This window comes from Ylistrum balloti, unplaced genomic scaffold (genome assembly GCF_031769215.1).
Source record: "Ylistrum balloti isolate Yb309-2 unplaced genomic scaffold, AGI_CSIRO_Ybal_v1 Utg370214, whole genome shotgun sequence".
Taxonomy (NCBI): domain Eukaryota; kingdom Metazoa; phylum Mollusca; class Bivalvia; order Pectinida; family Pectinidae; genus Ylistrum; species Ylistrum balloti.
Genome location: NW_026782182.1, coordinates 877,747 through 899,104, shown reverse-complemented (window position 1 = coordinate 899,104; position 21,358 = coordinate 877,747). Strand labels below are relative to the sequence as shown.

The 21,358-nt window shown below is 34.3% G+C and overlaps 2 protein-coding genes across 3 annotated transcripts in view; both read left to right on the top strand.

Annotated features, from left to right (window-relative positions):
• The window catches only part of LOC132551764 (semaphorin-5A-like), a 92,699-nt gene that overhangs the window by 9,272 nt on the left and 62,069 nt on the right, over positions 1-21,358 (top strand). Inside the window, exon 1 of one of the 2 annotated variants that reach the window (XM_060215900.1) lies at positions 11,974-12,381. The exons of the other annotated variant lie outside the window; for it this stretch is intronic. The gene's annotated coding sequence lies outside the window, so the exon portion shown is untranslated. Of the gene's footprint in view, positions 1-11,973; positions 12,382-21,358 lie in introns of those variants that run through there. 2 annotated transcript variants of the gene reach the window in all.
• On the top strand, positions 4,942-5,826 carry LOC132551793 (adhesive plaque matrix protein-like). The gene has a single exon (XM_060215937.1). The coding sequence runs from the start codon at positions 4,942-4,944 to the stop codon at positions 5,824-5,826; it is 885 nt and encodes a 294-aa protein (XP_060071920.1).

The following is a 21,358-nucleotide window of genomic DNA, read 5'->3' as shown; positions in this document are numbered from 1 at the left end:
TTTAATACTTATAAAAGCTATACTGCTGTAGTAAACACACATACCATATGTGTGTATATACGTACTGAACTCGGTCAAACATACACCCAAGTAGTGTCAATTTCAACCTAAAACTTCAAATCAATATTGATTTTAAGTAATATCAAATAATCTCTTCAAATGTAACTGACAATGAGGACTTCGAAAGAGGATGGTTATAAGTTCTGGACAAAAAAACATAGCAAATTGTCAAACATCGGAACAGACAGGAGCTTTGATCAAAGCCTTGGGTATCATGTGGCTCACACTGACCATACAAATTCATCTGCTCATTATCACAGACAGGTGTAATGTTCGTATAGCCTTTACAACAGATAAAGCATGGAGTTAGGACAGATTCCCAGTGGTCAGTTTTTTCTCAATGGTCAGTTTTAAAGCTTTAACTGACCTCAGGGTACCATAATCCTTCACAATAAGGACAAAATAAATTGCAAGAAATTTGAGAAAGACCATTGAGAATGAGTAGTTCAGTGGAGGAAAGAGGGTGTGGATGTCAGCTATGGGTGGGCATATTGAAGACTTGTTAATCCACCTCTCTATCTACTGAAGATTATAAGTAGTGTAAATCTGGTGTGGCCGTCAAAACAGCACATGACATTAAGCACTGTAAATATTGATATACCAAGTTTCTCACAGATTGTACTGATGTAGACAAGAAACCTGCTGTTTTCCACAGCTTAATTATAATGGTGCCATGTTGTTTCCTGTTGTAATCTTGTAAAGTACTTGGTAAGCTTACACTGTATTGCATGTTATAAATGATCTCACGTCAGAAAACTTGATTGTTATAATTATATTCAACTTATATTACCATGTTAAATCACTTACCTGGTAGAACTGTTCTGACTACATAAAAACATGAAAGATAAAACAAATGCATGCTAAATAAAATCATAACTGTAAAAGTTTTCTCTAAACCAAATAGGGACCTGTAAACTCATTAATCTAGCCCCAGACTTTGTACCCAGCCTCAAGACCCTTCTAGGTACACATCATACATAACTGCAGTGCCCTGTCTAACACCCTGTACCCACTCTACACTTATACCAACCCCACATTATCAACCAACAAATCCTGTACCCACTAAACTTCTGTACTTCCCCGCAGCTCTACCAACCCCACACAACCCACCAACAAATCCTGTACCCACCACACTCCTGTACTCTTTCCACACCTGTATCCACACCATACCCTGTACCCATCCCCAACACACCTTGTACCCATCTTGTACTCTGTACCCCTCCCCACTACACCCTGAACCACTCATACCTTGTACCTACCCTATACCCCTATCCCTCCCCACCACCTCTATTATTCTCTTCACTCCCTGTACCTATTACGCAGTACCCCTCCACACCACCCCCTGTTATTCTCTTCACTCCCTGTACCTATTACCCAGTACCCCTCACCACCACACCCTGTTATTCTCTTCACCCACTGTACCTATTACCCTGTACCCCTTCCCACCACACCCTGTACCCCTCCCCACCACACCCTGTACCTATTACCCTGTACCTCTCCCCACCATCCCCTGATCCTATTACCCTGTACCCCTCCCCACCACACCCTGTACCCCTCCCCACCACACCCTGTACCTTTCCCCACCACAGGGTCCCCACCACCCCCTGTATCTATTACCCTGTACCCCTTCCCACCACACCCTGTACCCCTCCCCACCCCACCCTGTACCCCTTCCCACCACACCCTGTACCCCTCCCCACCCCACCCTGTACCCACTTCTCACCCTGTGCTAATCTCATACTCTGTATCTTCCCCACAACCAACACTTTCTGTTTGTAGGATTGAATGATTTACGGAGATTTATCTACTACCCGTATCACTGTCTCCCTGTACAGCGGTGACATTGTCTGGTCACAGTCGGTGTTGAGGACTGACTCTGATGTCCTCGGGAGATAGTAGTGTTGGTATGATGTCGTAACAGCCCTGTAATCTGCCGTACGTATCACACCAGTGGTTAAGTACCTGTATGTAATAAATATGAGGACAATGATAACAGGATTAGTAATCTGGTGTAATACGAGGGTTATCACGACAAAGACAGATGTTATCAAAATAAACTTTCTCTCAAGTAGAGGGTAACACAGATCAAGATGGCAGACCTTGTTAGGCCAAAAAAAGTAAACAAATGTTTTTGCAAAACCTTGTCAACGAAATTGTTTGAGTGCCTACCATGAAGATTTAAGAATCTTTCGACAGGTATACTTAAAAATGAGAGCAGTGTCTTGAGCAATTATTTTGCAAGAAAATCTGCATAATGAAATGAAAATTATGCACGCTTTGAGTTTTTCAATATGAAATGTGAAACAGCAGTTTATTAGTTTGGCCTCAAGAGTGTTTGAAACTAATTTGATTAGGCTAGAAAACCCTATCAGATTGTGGAGATAGTATTCTGGGGTGTTGTCTTACTAGAGGGCCAGTACTGCTATCAGGAACCATACAGCAATCTTCCTGTCCAATCGAATGATCCTCCTTTTATCTTTACTCTCTCTCTCTCTTTTTTTTAAAGATATCTGTGCCAGTCTGATTTGCTGTGTTTTCTGTGGCAGGATGAAAATTGACCCAAATTTTCATAAAAATTTGGAATTTCTGTGTTTGTGATTGAATTTGTGATCTCAAAGTTCAAATGTAAACATTTTTATTATTCCACATGTTGTCTTATTTAACAATCTCTTCATTTTAGTTTTTATCACCCCTTAAAACTTATATTTATATCAAATTTAAGACATCTTTATGAATTGGTTATCAAAATGCATTTACTTGAACTTGAGAAAGAAAGAATTTCATGATAATATGTGACATATAATCACAGAAATTGAAAAAAACAAACCGTTTTTGCCAATTCGAGCCAGACATTTCCCCAGTCTCCTGTAGCAGAAAGTGAATTTCTCAATTATCATAATGTTTGTGTTTGAATAACAGGATGGACTGGAACTTTCATTATGAAATCTTCTCTTTAATTCTGTCATAATTGCAATAATTCTATGAGCTTAAACAATTTGGGTGTTCATAAAGTCACATGTCGATGTCTTTAAGTCAGGTGTCAGTGAAGTTAGATATCAGAAAAGTCCAGTGGTAGTGAAGTCAGACGTAGTGAAGTCAGACATCAGTAAAGTTAGATATCAGAAAAGTCCAGTGGTAGTGAAGTCAGACGTCAGTAAAGTTAGATATCAGAAAAGTCCAGTGGTAGTGAAGTCAGATGTCAGTAAAGTTAGATATCAGAAAAGTCCAGTGGTAGTGAAGTCAGATGTCAGTAAAGTCAGGTGCCAGTTTATAAAGGTGCATGTAAACATTTATGTGTCAGGAAAGACAGGAGGATCAAAGTTTAGTTTCATTGTAAATGAAAACAAATTTTATGAAATCTTAATTCTTTCCAGTGTTTAAAATGATGTCATATTGGCGAAGGGTTGTATACAATAGAAAACCTGATATTTAAATGAAGATGAAGAATAGGAAACTGGATCAAATAAACTGCTACTGTGGATGGAACATTGAAAAGGGCGTTATATCAAAGTTTAACAGCATATGAGAAATTGTTTCTTTCAAGGTCTTAATGAAAGTTTCTTTGAGGATGTAAACGTCTCTAATCTGACACATTACCCTTGTACTTGGCAGGTTGTAGTCGCAGTATTATTGGATCAGAGTTTCCGTTGCTATTTTGTATTTACAATGTAAGGATTGGGACATAAAGGGGGCTGATTTTATACAAAGTGTGCCCCACCAGATGGATTTACAACAATGTATTTTTTATACAAGCATATTACATAAGGTCGTATGTGTATATACATAACAGCCTGCGTTAAATTGTCCTCATGAATTCAACACAATACCAAATATAAGGTGCTTAATGTCGACAATGTGGAAGGCAGGGTCTGCGATGTTTTATGACTACTAACATATGGTTATGTTGGGACACACACACCATGAATTTCCAAGTTTATGATGATTGGATGGTAAAATCCTGAATTACCTCTTAGTCCGACAGATTTTTCACTGCCAACCAGTATTTACACAGAATTTAGATAAACATATTTTGTTTTAATCATACCAGATACATTGTATTTGAAGTTTTTCTAGGTATTTCATTCTTTTAAAGAGATGAATTTGAACATTAAAACAGTATTGTTATGAGCGTTATTCTTAAAAGGGACAAACACAATGCTGCGGATTGTCATTATACAGAGATTCATTGTACTGGAACAGTTACAGATATATAAGGGCAGTCACCCTGAAATTGAAAATGCAAATGTTTGTAAAATTGTCTTTCTCTGATTCTTATCAAATATGGTAGATCAGTTTACTGTTTATTTGAAATTCAATATTACACAAAAGTCTGTAGTATATGGTAAATGTTCTCACAAGACTTCCTTGGTGAATGTGTGGGTAATTCTACCCTCGACCTATTAAGACATCCAAAGGAGCCGATATCCGACTCCTGTCTACAACATTCCTGGTGTTGTTCCTTATGTGTCCCGTTGTTTATTACTTTTTTCTACAGTCCTTTAATTGTTGTTGTATGACAAAGCAACAAATATCCTAAGTTGGATTTGAAAAGAATAAAATTGTTGAATGAACAAAATTACATATAAAATTTGAATATATTCAAATTATGTTATAATTGATTAGTTTTAAATTTGGGCTTTCTTTGAATGTAATGTTTATTTTTTTTTTCATTTTATTGCTGACTGAACTGTAATTACAATATAATTTTGTTATTTTCCAACCGATGAAATGTAAGGACCTGGATGTGAATTTTTAACACTTTGCCATAATAATTATTTATAGAAATCAGCTTGTCATTTAAGGATATCATTTGTGACTCATTGCTCCAGCACTTTACCAAGCAATAAGACATTGCCTGGTTATACACCCAACAATAACACAATGCCTGGTTATACACCCAACAATAAGACAATGCCTGGTTATACACCCAACAATAAGACAATGCCTGGTTATACACCCAACAATAACACAATGCCTGGTTATACACCCAACAATAACACAATGCCTGGTTATACACCCAACAATAACACAATGCCTGGTTATACACCCAACAATAACACAATGCCTGGTTATACACCCAACAATAACACAATGCCTGGTTATACACCCAACAATAACACAATGCCTGGTTATACACCCAACAATAACACAATGCCTGGTTATACACCCAACAATAACACAATGCCTGGTTATACACCCAACAATAACACAATGCCTGGTTATACACCCAACAATAACACAATGCCTGGTTATACACCCAACAATAACACAATGCCTGGTTATACACCCAACAATAACACAATGCCTGGTTATACACCCAACAATAACACAATGCCTGGTTATACACCCAACAATAACACAATGCCTGGTTATACACCCAACAATAACACAATGCCTGGTTATACACCCAACAATAACACAATGCCTGGTTATACACCCAACAATAACACAATGCCTGGTTATACACCCAACAATAACACAATGCCTGGTTATACACCCAACAATAACACAATGCCTGGCTATACACCCAACAATAAGACAATGCCTGGCTATACACCCAACAATAACACAATGCCTGGTTATACACCCAACAATAACACAATGCCTGGTTATACACCCAACAATAACACAATGCCTGGTTATACACCCAACAATAACACAATGCCTGGTAATACACCCAACAATATTCATTGCATTTTCATTAGAAAAGTGCATTATCCTGGAATAAGCCTGTCTCCCTACAGAGAGCTTAACTTTCATATGTAAGCCCTATAGGTTTATTTCAGAATAAATTTGGTATCTGTAAAGCGGTTAGTTGTTTTTGGGGAATATGGAAAAAAAAGTGTGTACATGAATTAAAGGTCAGCTCTCAGTAGTTACAGGTCAAAAGGCATTGATGATGTGTGCAATGATGTAAATGTCAAAGAAATGGAGATGTGATTTAATAAAGAACAGGTTTAGAGATGCAATAAGTCAAATATCAAAAGAAATAAGATAACAAGTCTCAAAGATCAATAGAAATGAGATTATAAGCCTTAGGGTAAAAGAAATGAGATAATAAGTCAAAGGTCAAAAGAAACAAGATAATAAGTCAAAGGTCAAAAGAAACAAGATGATAAGTCAAAGGTCAAAAGTAACAAGATCATAAGTCAAAGGTCAAAAGAAAGAGATAATCAGTCAGAGGTCACAAGAAATGAGATAAGTCAAAGGTCAAAGGAAATGTGATAAAGTCATAGGTCAAATATATCAAGGTGAATAGTTAAACTACTTAACTGACTACAATTGCAGTTCAGAATGAAATCCTATTCATACAAGCTTAATTTTGTATTTGATACTTAAGAAGGTGTAAACCCTGAAAACATTTATGATAATGAGGTATCATGTAAGGACAGTGCTTAGAGATACTTTTACATTCTACATTAAGAATTTTAAAAAAAATCTTCCCTAAGTGTTTTCTCAAATATAGAGCTTTTAATGACGTTACATTTAGGTATCTCAAGTGTTTTACACCTCCGAGCAATATCCTTAAAACAGGAGACAACGACCCTGTTGTGTTATACTTACATCAAAGTGAAACACTTTCACAAAATGAGCTAATCTTTAACAATCTGAACAACCCTTCACATATCTAGTTTATCTGTATGATAGAAAATATAATTGATAAAATATTACTAACAAGCCGTCACTTAACACAAATGTTGAGTACTGCTTCATTGAGGTTCCACTACAGACCTGGTCCCAAACAGTAGTTAGTTTGTTTACACTTCTCTGACCAAATAATTCCCTAAAAAGATAGGAACGAGGTCAATAATAGATACTACATATAAGTATGATATTTCATACAATCATACAATAATGATAAAGATAATAAACAGGTTTTATCTCCAGAAGGTAGGAGTGGCTATAGAAAAACTGGAGGGATAAGACAAGGACTTTTATTGTTTCTGAATCTAAACCAAGCACCTCAGTTCAAGATATGCCCCCAGAGATGAAATTTCAATTGACATAATAACAATTTCATGTAGGATGAAATTTTATATTAAATCTGAAAATCTAATTTAATGTTTTACAGTTGGATTTAAACTTTGAATTGACTTTGAAAAATGGTTAAGATAGGATGGATATGTTTGCTGCAAGTAAGCAGAAGCTAAAAGATGAGTCAAGCGAACATTTCTATATAGCACTGTGTGGATTTTACGCAGTTTTAATTAATGGATTCATTTACTAATTGATTAATATTTCATTCCATATCAGAGGGTGGTCCATTTTTTGTGACTTTTTTGTCCCTAAACTAGAATTGTAATTACATTGTACTGTTAATTGAGCTGATTAAGATCTCCTCTTGTGTGGGTTTTCTTTCATATGCATGATTGATTTTATGAAGAAAATTGTCTGGGTTGGCTCAATCTGTCTGTACTTTTAAAATTAATTTGTGAAAATAAAGTTTTTCACGTCATATATTGTTAAATTCTGATGTCATTTCCATTGTGAGTGTAACATACATTAAATATGTTCTTCAAATTTAATATTTACTCACAGGCAAAAAAAAATCTTACAATAATTTTTTAAAAATTTCTAACTTAGATACATATTTCACATTTATTGACTTGTATTTGAATATGATTATAAACAACTGTCGGCTGTAGAGATATTCCATGGCACAATTTTAACCACAATATGTGTTTTGTCACTCTCAGCCACATTCCATTTGTCATCACCACTTTAAGTAGGCTAGCAGTATTATGAATATTTATCAAGGGCTTATTCTCTAGGTCATACACCCCAGGTTGCTTTAATGCATATTGAGTGACATTCAGAAGCTAGAGGTTTTTTCGATCTCTATACAAATATCTTGTGTCCATTAATACATTGAGTGTACTAAATATGTGTGTGTGTGTGTGACTATACAGTAGCTGGATTTGTCTTCAGTACAACATCTGCTTTACTTGTGTATGAAGAATACACCTCTCTCATTAGTGTGTCCCTAGATTTGATAAGCCACTGTATCCTGCCAACTTATGTCATGAACATGATGATTCTTGGAATGTCAAAGGTTTCAGGTGAACCTCTTTGAGTGGTTCCAAAAAACGTACACTGTTTCTAGATGAAGTGATCCGTTTTTCAGTCACTGATGAAAGTTCATCAGTATTTTAAGTCATGATTCTACAACCATTGATGAACTTTCATCAGTGTCTCAGCCATTGGTGAAATTTCACCTGTGTTTCTACAGGCACTAATGAGCTTTCTTGACTCTTTGAGTTACTGTTTTATCTTTATCTGTCTGTTCGGCCATCGATACACATTTCATATTTTTTTAAACCACTGATCAACTTTTATCAGTGTTTTGTTATTTATTGATGAAGTTTTCTGTTCTGTTTTAAGGCACTTTTATAATTTGCTCCTTGTGATTTTGAATTTAATTAAGTTAAACTTCACATAAATAAGTCAGAAAGATTTTGCTTACAAAAAAATGATGATTTACTAAAGTCTCAAAATGACATTTTACACCGTGCTTAAGTACATAAAGTAAAACAACTGCTGAAAAGTATTATACTGTCCAAAGGGGAGGTAACTCTCTGGATCCTTTATCACTGAACTGTCAACACATTATGTACTGTAATCATTCCCATGCATGAATTGTGATTTGTACTTTTAAAGATGGTTACACACTTGGATATTTGCCATATTGCAGCAAAAAAAAGTTGACTGTTTATGTAACAGGAAACCTTCAACACTGCAGAGTCCTGATTCTTAGTACATCTGCTTCAGTGTCATATACTGAGGTTGTTATACATGGTAATAACACCATCATATACTCAGGCTGTTATACAGTGTAATAACACCATCATATACCCAGTCTGTTATATAGTGTAATAACACCATCATATACTCAGTCTGTTATACAGTGTGATAACACCATCATATACTCAGTCTGTTATACAGTGTAATAACACTGTCATATACCCAGTCTGTTATACAGTGTAATAACACCATCATATACCCAGTTCGTTATACAGTGTAATAACACCATCATATACTCAGTCTGTTATACAGTGTAATAACACCATCATATACTCAGTTCATTATACAGTGTAATAACACCATCATATACTCAGTCTGTTATACAGTGTAATAACACCATCATGTACTCAGTCTGTTATACAGTGTAATAACACTGTCATATACCCAGTCTGTTATACAGTGTAATAACACCATCATATACCCAGTTCGTTATACAGTGTAATAACACCATCATATACTCAGTCTGTTATACAGTGTAATAACACCATCATATACCCAGTTCGTTATACAGTGTAATAACACCATCATATACTCAGTCTGTTATACAGTGTAATAACACCATCATATACTCAGTTCATTATACAGTGTAATAACACCATCATATACTCAGTCTGTTATACAGTGTAATAACACCATCATGTACTCAGTCTGTTATACAGTGTAATAACACTGTCATATACCCAGTCTGTTATACAGTGTAATAACACCATCATATACACAGTACGTTATACAGTGTAATAACACCATCATATACTCAGTCTGTTATACAGTGTAATAACACCATCATATACTCAGTTCATTATACAGTGTAATAACACCATCATATACTCAGTCTGTTATACAGTGTAATAACACCATCATATACTCAGTCTGTTATACAGTGTAATAACACCATCATATACTCAGTCTGTTATACAGTGTAATAACACCATCATATACTCAGTTCATTATACAGTGTAATTACACCATCATGTACTCAGTCTGTTATACAGTGTAATAACACCATCATATACTCAATCTGTTATACAGTGTAATAACACCATCATATACTCAGTTCATTATACAGTGTAATAACACCATCATATACTCAGTCTGTTATACAGTGTAATAACATCATCATATACCCATGCTGTTATACAGTGTAATAACACCATCATATACCCAGTCTGTTATACAGTGTAATAACACCATCATATACCCAGTCTGTTATACAGTGTAATAACACCATCATATACCCAGTCTGTTATACAGTGTAATAACACCATCATATACTCAGTTCATTATACAGTGTAATAACACCATCATATACTCAGTCTGTTATACAGTGTAATAACACCATCATATACTCAGTCTGTTATACAGTGTAATAACACCATCATATACTCAGTCTGTTATACAGTGTAATAACACCATCATATACTCAGTCTGTTATACAGTGTAATAACACCATCATATACCCAGTCTGTTACACAGTGTAATAACACCATCATATACTCAGTGTAATAACACCATCATATACTCAGTCTGTTATACAGTGTAATAACACCGTCATCTACTCAGTCTGTTATACAGTGTAATAACACCGTCATCTACTCAGTCTGTTATACAGTGTAATAACACCATCATATACTCAGTCTGTTATACAGTGTAATAACACCGTCATCTACTCAGTCTGTTATACAGTGTAATAACACCGTCATCTACTCAGTCTGTTATACAGTGTAATAACACCGTCATATACTCAGTCTGTTATACAGTGTAATAACACCATCATCTACTCAGTCTGTTATACAGTGTAATAACACCATCATATACTCAGTCTGTTATACAGTGTAATAACACCATCATCTACTCAGTCTGTTATACAGTGTAATAACACCATCATATACTCAGTCTGTTATACAGTGTAATAACACCATCATATACTCAGTCTGTTATAGTCTGTTAGTGTAATAATACCGTCATCTACTCAGTCTGTTATACAGTGTAATAACACCATCATATACTCAGTCTGTTATACAGTGTAATAACACCATCATATACTCAGTCTGTTATACAGTGTAATAACACCATCATATACTCAGTCTGTTATACAGTGTAATAACACCATCATATACCCAGTCTGTTATACAGTGTAATAACACCATCATATACTCAGTCTGTTATACAGTGTAATAATACCATCATCTACTCAGTCTGTTATACAGTGTAATAACACCATCATATACTCAGTCTGTTATACAGTGTAATAACACCATCATATACTCAGTCTGTTATACAGTGTAATAATACCATCATCTACTCAGTCTGTTATATAGTGTAATAACACCATCATATACTCAGTCTGTTATACAGTGTAATAACACTGTCATATACCCAGTCTGTTATACAGTGTAATAACACCATCATATACTCAGTTATTCAGTGTAATAACATCATCACATACTCAGTCTGTTATACAGTGTAATAGCCCAGATTGTTTAAATGACACAGTGTGATAACACCATCATTTAGTCAGGCCACTTAGATTTACAATATGTCTGACTTTAATTGACAGAAAAGTTGTAAAGGTAGAACAAGCATCTTTCATTTTATTTGCAGTCAAAATGCTATCTAAAATATTTTCAAATGATATTTCCAGAATGTAAACATTGCTCTTCCTGCTTTGTGATAGCTACTGCAAAAACTGGACAGCCTTGCTAGGATAAAACACAGCATGTTTTCTTTATCATAAGATGGAGCACACGAATTCACTGCCCAGTACAGACACAGAATGCACGGATACCAAAATTAATGTGATTTACGCAAATATACTAGAATTGTTGTTGTCATGATTAATGGCCCAATACAAGATGTTTATAGGAGGGCTTAAATGTGGCCTAGAAAATGTCTATTCAGGAGAGTATCGAAGGCAGTGCAGTACACTTTTACACCATGTGCATCGAGACAGAAAAAAAATTGAAATAAATATTATAATGCCTGTACAAGCGAAAAACATATTTCGCATCATTGCATATCGTTTAATATATACAAGACATGTACGATTGTAATGCTCTTCTTATAGAGATGAAAGAAAATGATAGACAGGGCTATGGAAGATCGTGCAAGATTAGCCACAACTTCGAGGCGGCAAGTGACAAAAATTAGTCAACTGCACTGATGTTTGGTGGAACAACTAACTGATCGTACATTTGATTCGTGGTATGATTTATGATTTTGATGTTAGTGGTAACTAGTGTATCACCCAGACCGTAGCTAGGGGAGGTCTGGAGGGAGTGTAATTGTTACCCTACCACGATCACACAACAATACTGCAGTGGTTCATTACGAAGCTGCTATCACCTACACACTCGCTGACAATGGATCATTGCTGGTATATATTCAAGTTGATTTGAGGAGGAAACCAGTTTATTTCATTATAGAGACTGAAAGTTGTGAGAAAGTTATTCTTTAAAAAAAGTTTCACAATTCATAATTTCAAGAATGCCTCATGTAACATGGACTGAAATCTACATGAAGGTAAGTGTGTATCTATTGTTCGATATTTTTTTAAGATCTTGTTTGTAGATAAAATAGATACATGTTAAGTATAAATTATCATTCTTTTTAAGATTTATACAAATATTTGCTATTCAACACACTGAGTTACCATGAGAATCATACCTGTATACCAGTATATAGGGGAGTTACCTGGAGGTCTATATCTGTGTATATAGGTGAGTTACATGAAGGATAATATATGTGTGGGATACCTTAAGGATCATACCTGTGGATAAAGGTTTGTTATCTGGAGGTCCATACCTGTATATAAAGGTGAACTACCAGGATGACCAAAACTAAAAACTATACCGGCTACCTGGAGGACTATACTGCTATATATAGGTTAGCTACCTAGAGGACTATACAGCTATATATAGGTTAGCTACCTGGAGGACTATACCGCCATATATAGGTTAGCTACCTGGAGGACTTAACCTCTATATATAGGTTAGCTACCTGGAGGACTATACTGTTATATATAGGTTAGCTACCTGGAGAACTATAGCTCTATATATAGGTTGGCTACCTGGTGGACTATACTGCTATATATAGTTTAGCTACCTGGAGGACTATACCGCTATATATAGGTTAGCTACCTGGAGGAATATACTGCTATATATAGGTTAGCTACCTGGAGGACTACTGCTATATATAGGTTAGCTACCTGGAGGACTGTACTGCTATATATAGATTAGCTACCTAGAGGACTATACCACTATATATAGGTTAGCTACCTGGAGGACTATACAGCTATGTATAGATAAGCTACTTGGATAGGACTATACCTCTGTATATAGTTTAGCTACTTGGAGGACTATAGTTCTATATATAAGTTAGCTATCTGGAGGACTATACTGCTATATATAGGTAAGCTACCTAGAGGACTACTGCTAAATATAGGTTAGCTACCTGGAGGACTGTACTGCTATATATAGGTTAGATACATGGAGGACTATACTGCTATATATAAGTTAGCTACCTAGAGGACTATACTGCTATATATAGGTTAGCTACCTGGAGGACCATACTGCTATATATAGTTTAGCTACCTGAAGGACTGTACTGCTATATATAGGTTAGCTACCTGGAGGACTGTACTGCTATATATAGGCTAGATACCTGGAGGACTATACTGCTATATATAGGTTAGCTACCTGGAGGACTATACCTCTATATATAGGTTAGCTACCTGGAGGACTATACTGCTATATATAGGTTAGCTACCTGGAGGACTATACTGTTATATATTGGTTAGCTACCTGGAGGACTATACTGCTATATATAGTTTAGCTACCTGGAAGACTATACATGTATACTTGAGGGACTAACCTGTTTATAGGTGTCTCACCATGAAGACTATAATAAAAGGTGTGTCTTACTGAGGGATTATTCTTATATCAATAACAAAAGTATTGAAAGTTGAATGTGATAATTCTGATTGGTTGAATTACTATCTTTATTGATCTTTTGAAATCAAGACAAGACATCTTGACTATTAAAGCTTCCTTTACAAATTGTGCTCAGTTTAACCCTTCATCCTGATCCTGTGCAGACTGGTATGCTTTCTTAGTTACTTTTCTACTCAACCTGCATCATATACATCTTTAGAGTTTGAGGAAGTGTTTAGAATATGAAGTTTTTGGGACTGGTGTTTTTACTTGAGTGTTTTTTATGTGATAGAGCTTTTAAGATTTTTCAAAATATTAATCTCAAGCTCTCACAGATGAGCTAGAATCAAATGAGATAATCATTTGTCTATTAAATTTTTTTTTGTATCTAAACTGTAATTAAGACACCATAAAACCATATACGTTACCTGAAATTTTGATGCTATCTTGACTTACCTGTTGCTAACGATAATAGAGTAAGGTACAGAAGTAGTGTCTAATATCATATGATCCAAGGTTTCCATTGTTAAATTTTCTATTGCCTTTCATTTATAATAGTTTATACACATCTAATTTCAATTTCAAAAACAAAAAAATCACATTCAGTATACAATTTTCAAAGTTTAAAAAGATATATCAAAAAATGAGAATACAAGCAAGAGTTTTCAATATAACATTTTACCTTTTATATTTTGCAAACAGCCTTAGGAGTGTATGTCTAAACTATGAACTAAAGGTGTATGTATGTGGGCTTATTACAGGAAAATTATAACTTCTGTCGTCATTTCTGCTTAATCTAAAATCATATTGGCAACCATGTAATGGGCAGATCAATTCAACGAAACAAACATTGGAAAATTTACCGATACAAGACGGTGTGCTTAGATGCACCACAACTCAGCTGTTAGTCCTTGTACAACAGACGGTAAAACACAATGGCTGGGCTTATTACTGAGCATGGGCCTATTGTGGGATGAAAAGGGTGCTTTTTTCTGGCAAGAATCTACACTTTAGTATGAAATCATAATTACAGGACACAGTCATAGTACATCATGGTAACAACAGCATGCATGCCCCAACCCTTGTCCCCAGACATACCCCAAACCCAGTGTTACACCCCCTAGGACATATTCCAAACCCAGTGTTACACCCCCTAAGCTTTCTTAAATTTATTCTGATGACTGGCACACTCTTCAGAAAAGTGAGAGTTTGAGTACATAATAAATTAGATGGGTTGTACCAGTTTAAAAATTTCTCACATCCCTTCACTAGATAAATAAAACTTGAATAGTCATGTACTCAAATCTACACCTAAGGTTATGAGAGAACACTTGAGTCTGCAAAATGCTTGTCATGTCGCTGGTTTTTTTGTTGGGAGACATTTCCCTTTTTAGAAATCAGTTGAAATGATAAACTAATTTGTTTTTGCTTATAAATGTTCTGATTATATAGAATTAGTTGAAATGTGGCAGTTTTATTTCCTGAAAATTGTTTACTGTAAATAACATCAACAAAGTAGATTGTTTAAATACTTTCTACACAATAGTCTATTGTAGGGTTCTTTCCTTACGAAAAATCTTAAGGGTTGTCAGAAAGTACTTATAAGCATAGTTTTAGCTCAGAATGTTTGGGAAAAACAGCATTGTTGCACTGTAAAATTATGTATTTGCCTTAAGACCAGAGTATACTTTGTACTGAATACCACTCAACTGACCATTTCATGGTTCAGTAGAAATCAAGCACCATTTCTAATCCGATAAGTGTTATATAACATTGAACAGCCATGTTGATTTTATCAGTGAGAAGTGAAGGTATTAGTAGAAAACCATTTCTTATAAAACCACGCATGTCTTTTAGACTTATTACGAGTACTCTCAGGTTTCTTACCCCCGTGATTTGCGTAAATTAGATCCCAATCTTATTAGTATGTATATACATATCTTAAAGCCCTTTCTTAAATCAGACTATTAAGGCTACTTACTAAACCCCTCAGTCTAATAGATCCTAACAGGATCAGACAGGTGAAATATTTTTATATTTGTGTAGCTGCCAGTGTATACAGGGTTCTCAACCAGTAAAACAATGGGGGATGTGTATTTCAGGTTTATAAAGAAGTGCAACCGTCAAAAACTGCAGATCTTGTTAAAAACTTCATAAATATATCGGATAGACATTGTAATGATATTATAGACACTTTATCTCAAAGAGATTGAATGTACATGTGTTTTGAATTATCATCATGTGGGCAACCAGGTAATGGGCAGATCAATTAAACGAAACAAACATTGGAAAATTTACCGATACAAGACGGTGTGGTTAGATGCACCACAACTCAGCTGTTGGTCCTTGTACAACAGACGGTAAAACACAATGTATCGTAGCATGCGGAATGTATTAGCCAACATCTGGAATGGTGAGATTTATATCCAATGTAATATAGCAGGATTTTCAATGCATTATATAACCCCCTAAAAAACGGCCTTGAAAACTGATATACTTTACATGCTAGCTTTTGTGTTCTGTTTAAAGAATTATTCTGTATATCTGTCCTCATTTTATTACACCTTAAGTCTTCTCTTTAGTAAATCAACACAAAAGTAGCCATAGGCTTCATTTTATGTATTAAAAGGTTTATAAATATGTTACATATAATTTTTTCCATACCAGAAATATTTTATGGATCCAAAATAAGATATACACTTGTGAAAATTAATTCCATTTAGCTTCATTATCCAATCTGTTTCATGTAAAAGGTAATTGGTTTTTTGAAAGAAGTTTTTATTAATTTTATTGTTTATATTTGATACGTCTATCACAGGAAGTGCAGGATTGTTGTATATTTAGCATCACAATGTTTTTTGTATCTTATCGCCAAACGTGCATGTGTTTGTATTCAAAGTGACAGATTTAGATTCAGAAAAAACATCGAATATAGAAATATCAGGCTAATGTTCATAGGTCTCATGAATCCACCAATTTACAAACTGACTTTATGTACAGATTACCTACGATTGACAAATAGCAGGGTCTGCATGTGTTTGGGAAAAAAAAATATATCTTGAATTGATTAAAGTTGTATAAAAACCTTGAAATATTTTATTATAATCAAACTTAGATTACATGTACATACTTGTAAACTCCTCTATTTTGAATGGGGATCATACATTATTTATCTTTTACATGTATAAGACCTTTTTTGGGTCATATTTCTATAAATCATTTACCTGACCTTGTGCTACTTATATGGTGCCATGGATACAGTAAGGGAAGGCTTCATATCACATCATGTAATTTGGTCAATTGACCTCAATCATTGAAACAACTTGTTCAATTTGTTATATCATTTGACCTTACAATGGTGTCCTTGGGATGGTGTATTGCTTAGTTAATTAATGTTAGTGACCTTGACTTTGATCAATGAAATCTTTTTTAGTGTTTTCCCATTATGTGAGCAATGTGCCAGCAAGGGAATAAGGATTGTTGTGCAATCACTAGAGCCTGGTTATCAGTAAAACCTCTGTATATAACTAAAAACTATAAACTCCTGTATTAATTATCATGTCAAAAATCTGATGGATCACTAGAAAGAACTGCCTAGAATTTAATCTTATACGTTTCATGGTGAAAATTGGTGTTACTAAACCTTACACAAAACATCACATAGCAGTTAATTCTCTGTATTAGGGTAGCTGGGGACCTTGACCATGCCATCCTGATAATTCACATGCAGAAAAACTGTATATAAGTTGTAGGGTTTCATCATATCACAAATAATGTGTCATTTTACATCTTTGATAAACATCATTTTTAATCAAAGGTTTTAGTGCATTATTTTGTTAATTCCAGATTTTACCCAAAATTAGCAACAATTTTTGTGAAACAAATGACATGCATGCTTAATAAACGTCAGTACACCTGCCTAAACACCTGTATATCTGTTGTAGTAATAAACACCTCATTAACAGGTAGGTTTGTCAGGGGTCAGGTACGCTTGTGACCTCTAACCTCCACAAACAAATTTTTTTGTCAAATATCATGTCACACAACCATGTTACAAAACCTTACCTGACTAGTTCAGTCAATCACTTTGTGAACACCTGAATGCATTTTCATGTCAAGCATGCTTATTGACTTAGTCGAAATCAATTAGCACGCATGTAATATTTACCTAGAGTCGTGTAGAATTTCAACGGTATTGTGACCACATTTAGGAAAAGAATGCTAATAACTTCAGAAGCAAGACGTTTGTTATATTAGATCTATTGTCAGGTACATTGAAGGATCAAATGATGGTCTTTAGAAAAAACCCTGAATACAGCGTACTGTTTAATTTCAAATTAAAATAGTTCAAGGGAAATGTATATAGTTTATTAAAACTTAAATTACACGATTTTCACTAAAATTAAAAGATTGTACTGTAAAGTATTTAAATAGCTTGAAATAATTCGCCTTTATGGGGAATAGAACTATTTTAGAAAAATTATAAAGTGCTTGTGATACAAATATTTTTTGATGAATTGTGCATTTTTGAAAAATGTGATATTTTACTGGTTTTCTTTTTTTCAAAAGAAAAGAATGGCTTACATTCAAGCCTTGCTGCTTTTTTTTACAATGTGTTATGAGCATAATTATAGAATGCACTTATTTCAAAACAGTCAGGAAATGATATCGGTTGCATTCTACATTAATCAGTGCTATTCTGACATTGATGCAGATGTAAGAATCAAAAGGCAAGTGGCTTTTTTCAGGAAAAACATGTAGTATGCTTAGGGAAAACCCATTAGGTGGCAAGTGATCTTGTACCTTAATTTTCACATTCGATGGGGAATCCATGGAGAATGAAATTTTTGAGCAGATATACATTCCAACAATTAGAGTATAATGAAGTATTTATCAATATGTAGAAGTTATGGAAGTGAAGAAAAGTTCTACTTTGAAGCTGTTTTACAATGTCTGTAAAGATGATGTCCTACATAAAAAAAAATGTTTTTCTGGCAGGGAAGTTACCTCCCTTCCCGGGCACTCTTTCGTCATTTGATGCTGAGCATTCAATAAATCTATCAATAATGACAAAAATATATAATATAGTACAGTACCTTCTTCATCTTGAGCCAACTGGCACTAGTAAAGCAACTGGCATTATCTGTCAATGTTAACAGTTGCATGTACTCTAGTATATAAGTGTGTTGTAGTTTGGTAGTAAAATATGAATGACACTAGTTCCTATATCAAATACTGAAATATTTATTGTTTAATGACACAGTTTTGTGTGGGAAAAGCTAAAGATGTCTTTAAAAGACTGACATTGAAATCTGTATTGACTATAGATATAAGAGACTGTACAAAAGGTATTTAAATGTAGTCATTATTGGGAGCTATCAGGGGAAGGTAATAAATCTGGAAAACTGGCCATATGTTCTACTGGAAATTTAACGGTTGGCTATATATCTTTCATTGATATAATACATATATTTAGTGTGCACCGATACAGTTTATATAATTGCACAGATTTCTCTGTATAACTGAAGTCACTAAAAACCTTTCTGTGGGAAGAAGATTTTTTGAAACCCTATCTTCATAAAATTTACAATAATTACAATAAATCATTAAAAGATGAATTAGAATTATATATTTTCTGTGATTATGGGTAATTAAACTTTGACCTGTATATACCTATAACATACCTAGCACTGTAAACCTAACTGTCAAATGGAAAATAAAATACCAAACATTTTTATTCATGATTGAACATTATACCTTCAACGGTTGATCTTGTGTATCTATAAATGATACAGTAGATTCTTATATAAAAACACATTTACCAAGAAATTCCATTAACAAATAACATGCTTTAGTACCAAGAAAACAAAAGAATTTTTTCAGGCATGATTTGTCAAAATATGTCAGGATTACTTCCCCTTGTTTTGTCCTGATTGGGGTGATTTATTGTATGCCCTAGAGATGTCTTTTTTTTTAAATGTTAGAGTGTCACTCGTCACATTCCATAACCCTCCTTTCAACAAAAATTACTGTATAGATAAACTTATCTTATTACTGTCAGAGTGAAAGGTAAGCTTTTTTTCTTTCTTAAATTTAAGTGATGTAAAGTCATCAAGAATTTGTGACAATTTTGGTTTATCTAGAAATTACGAGTTTTGTTCAAATGCTGTGATTAATCCAACAATTAACATCATCCTGTACTATTCTTATCTGAAACTTAAATTTGTCATCAATATTCATTTACATGAAGGTTGAAATATCATCATAAATCTCCATTCAATAATGTTATTTCACAAGTGGTTTTAAAATGTGATATTCATGTGTATAAATATATATAATATTACATTACATATACTTAGGGTATTAACTAAAAACCAACTGATTGAAGTTTGACGTTCTTTGATATTTAAGAAATATTTTACAAATATGAATGAATGTGATCAATCAATGGTGGGTGACTCTAGCGGGTGGTGGTGGTGATTGACACCTTAAAGGTGATGGCCATTCACAACTCTACCTGTGAATGTAGCTCAAAGCTAACATGTTTAATTAGGCTGAACGAGACAGATCAATTTGTACAAACATGATATAAAATTCATTGCGTGCATAAAATTGTATATATACGGGAGACTTTTGCTGAAGGTGGAAACCGTAGCTACAGGTACAGTACTCAGTTTGGGTACTATTACACTTCTTAGGTCTACAATATCTGACTCTGATGAGTTAAATGCTACACATATCTGATACACATTTATATTATGCCTCTCAGCCATTAATATACATTTTTTCAAGCCATTGCATATATCCCAAATTCCATCCATCTTTACTTTCATTTTCCATGGGAAAAAATACACAACTTTCTTAACACAAATGGGATCATGTTTCAGGGTTGTAAATTGGAGGTCAAGGTCACTGTTTCTATAAATAGAATGTCTTCATGTAGTATCACTCTTTCATATTGTGATTTCTTTTTAATTTAAGTGATCAGACAATCAGTGACCTTCAACAAATTTACACACACATGATAGCAAGCATTATTTCATCCTATCAACTATTTGTTCAGAGTGAAAGTTTTTAACTGTCAGGTCTCTGGTCCATTTCTGAGATAAGTGGATCAATCTGTTTAGCACTCTATCAAATCAAGAGAGCTATATATTATTAGCATCAAAGTATATTTATTCAATTTACATACCAAAAGGGTTCTTGACACGGCCAGTCCTTAATATGGAGATAAGTACTTGGAGTGTTAGAGTATGATTATCAATACTATACTTTGATAAATATTCAGCTTGAACCGTGAACTCCAAACGTTTTAGGACTTAGATTAGGATCTATTTGGTAATGTTAATTGGCATTTGTTTCAACAAATTTATCAAAGAGGCATTCAAGTAGAAATATAATGCTTTTACATACATGAAATCTTCTGAGTAAAATTTTCAGAAGTTATAATACATTAATGATAATTGTCTACACTCTGACCAGTCCAGTGGGTACTTGATTATGGTCAAATATCTTACCAACCATGACAGCAGACTGACCTGTGACAATATTGACCAATAAGAAGGTAG

Bases quoted from the DNA above. Each gene is read 5' to 3' on its own strand.
- LOC132551793 (XM_060215937.1), top strand. From the start codon at position 4,942: ATGCCTGGTTATACACCCAACAATAAGACAATGCCTGGTTATACACCC.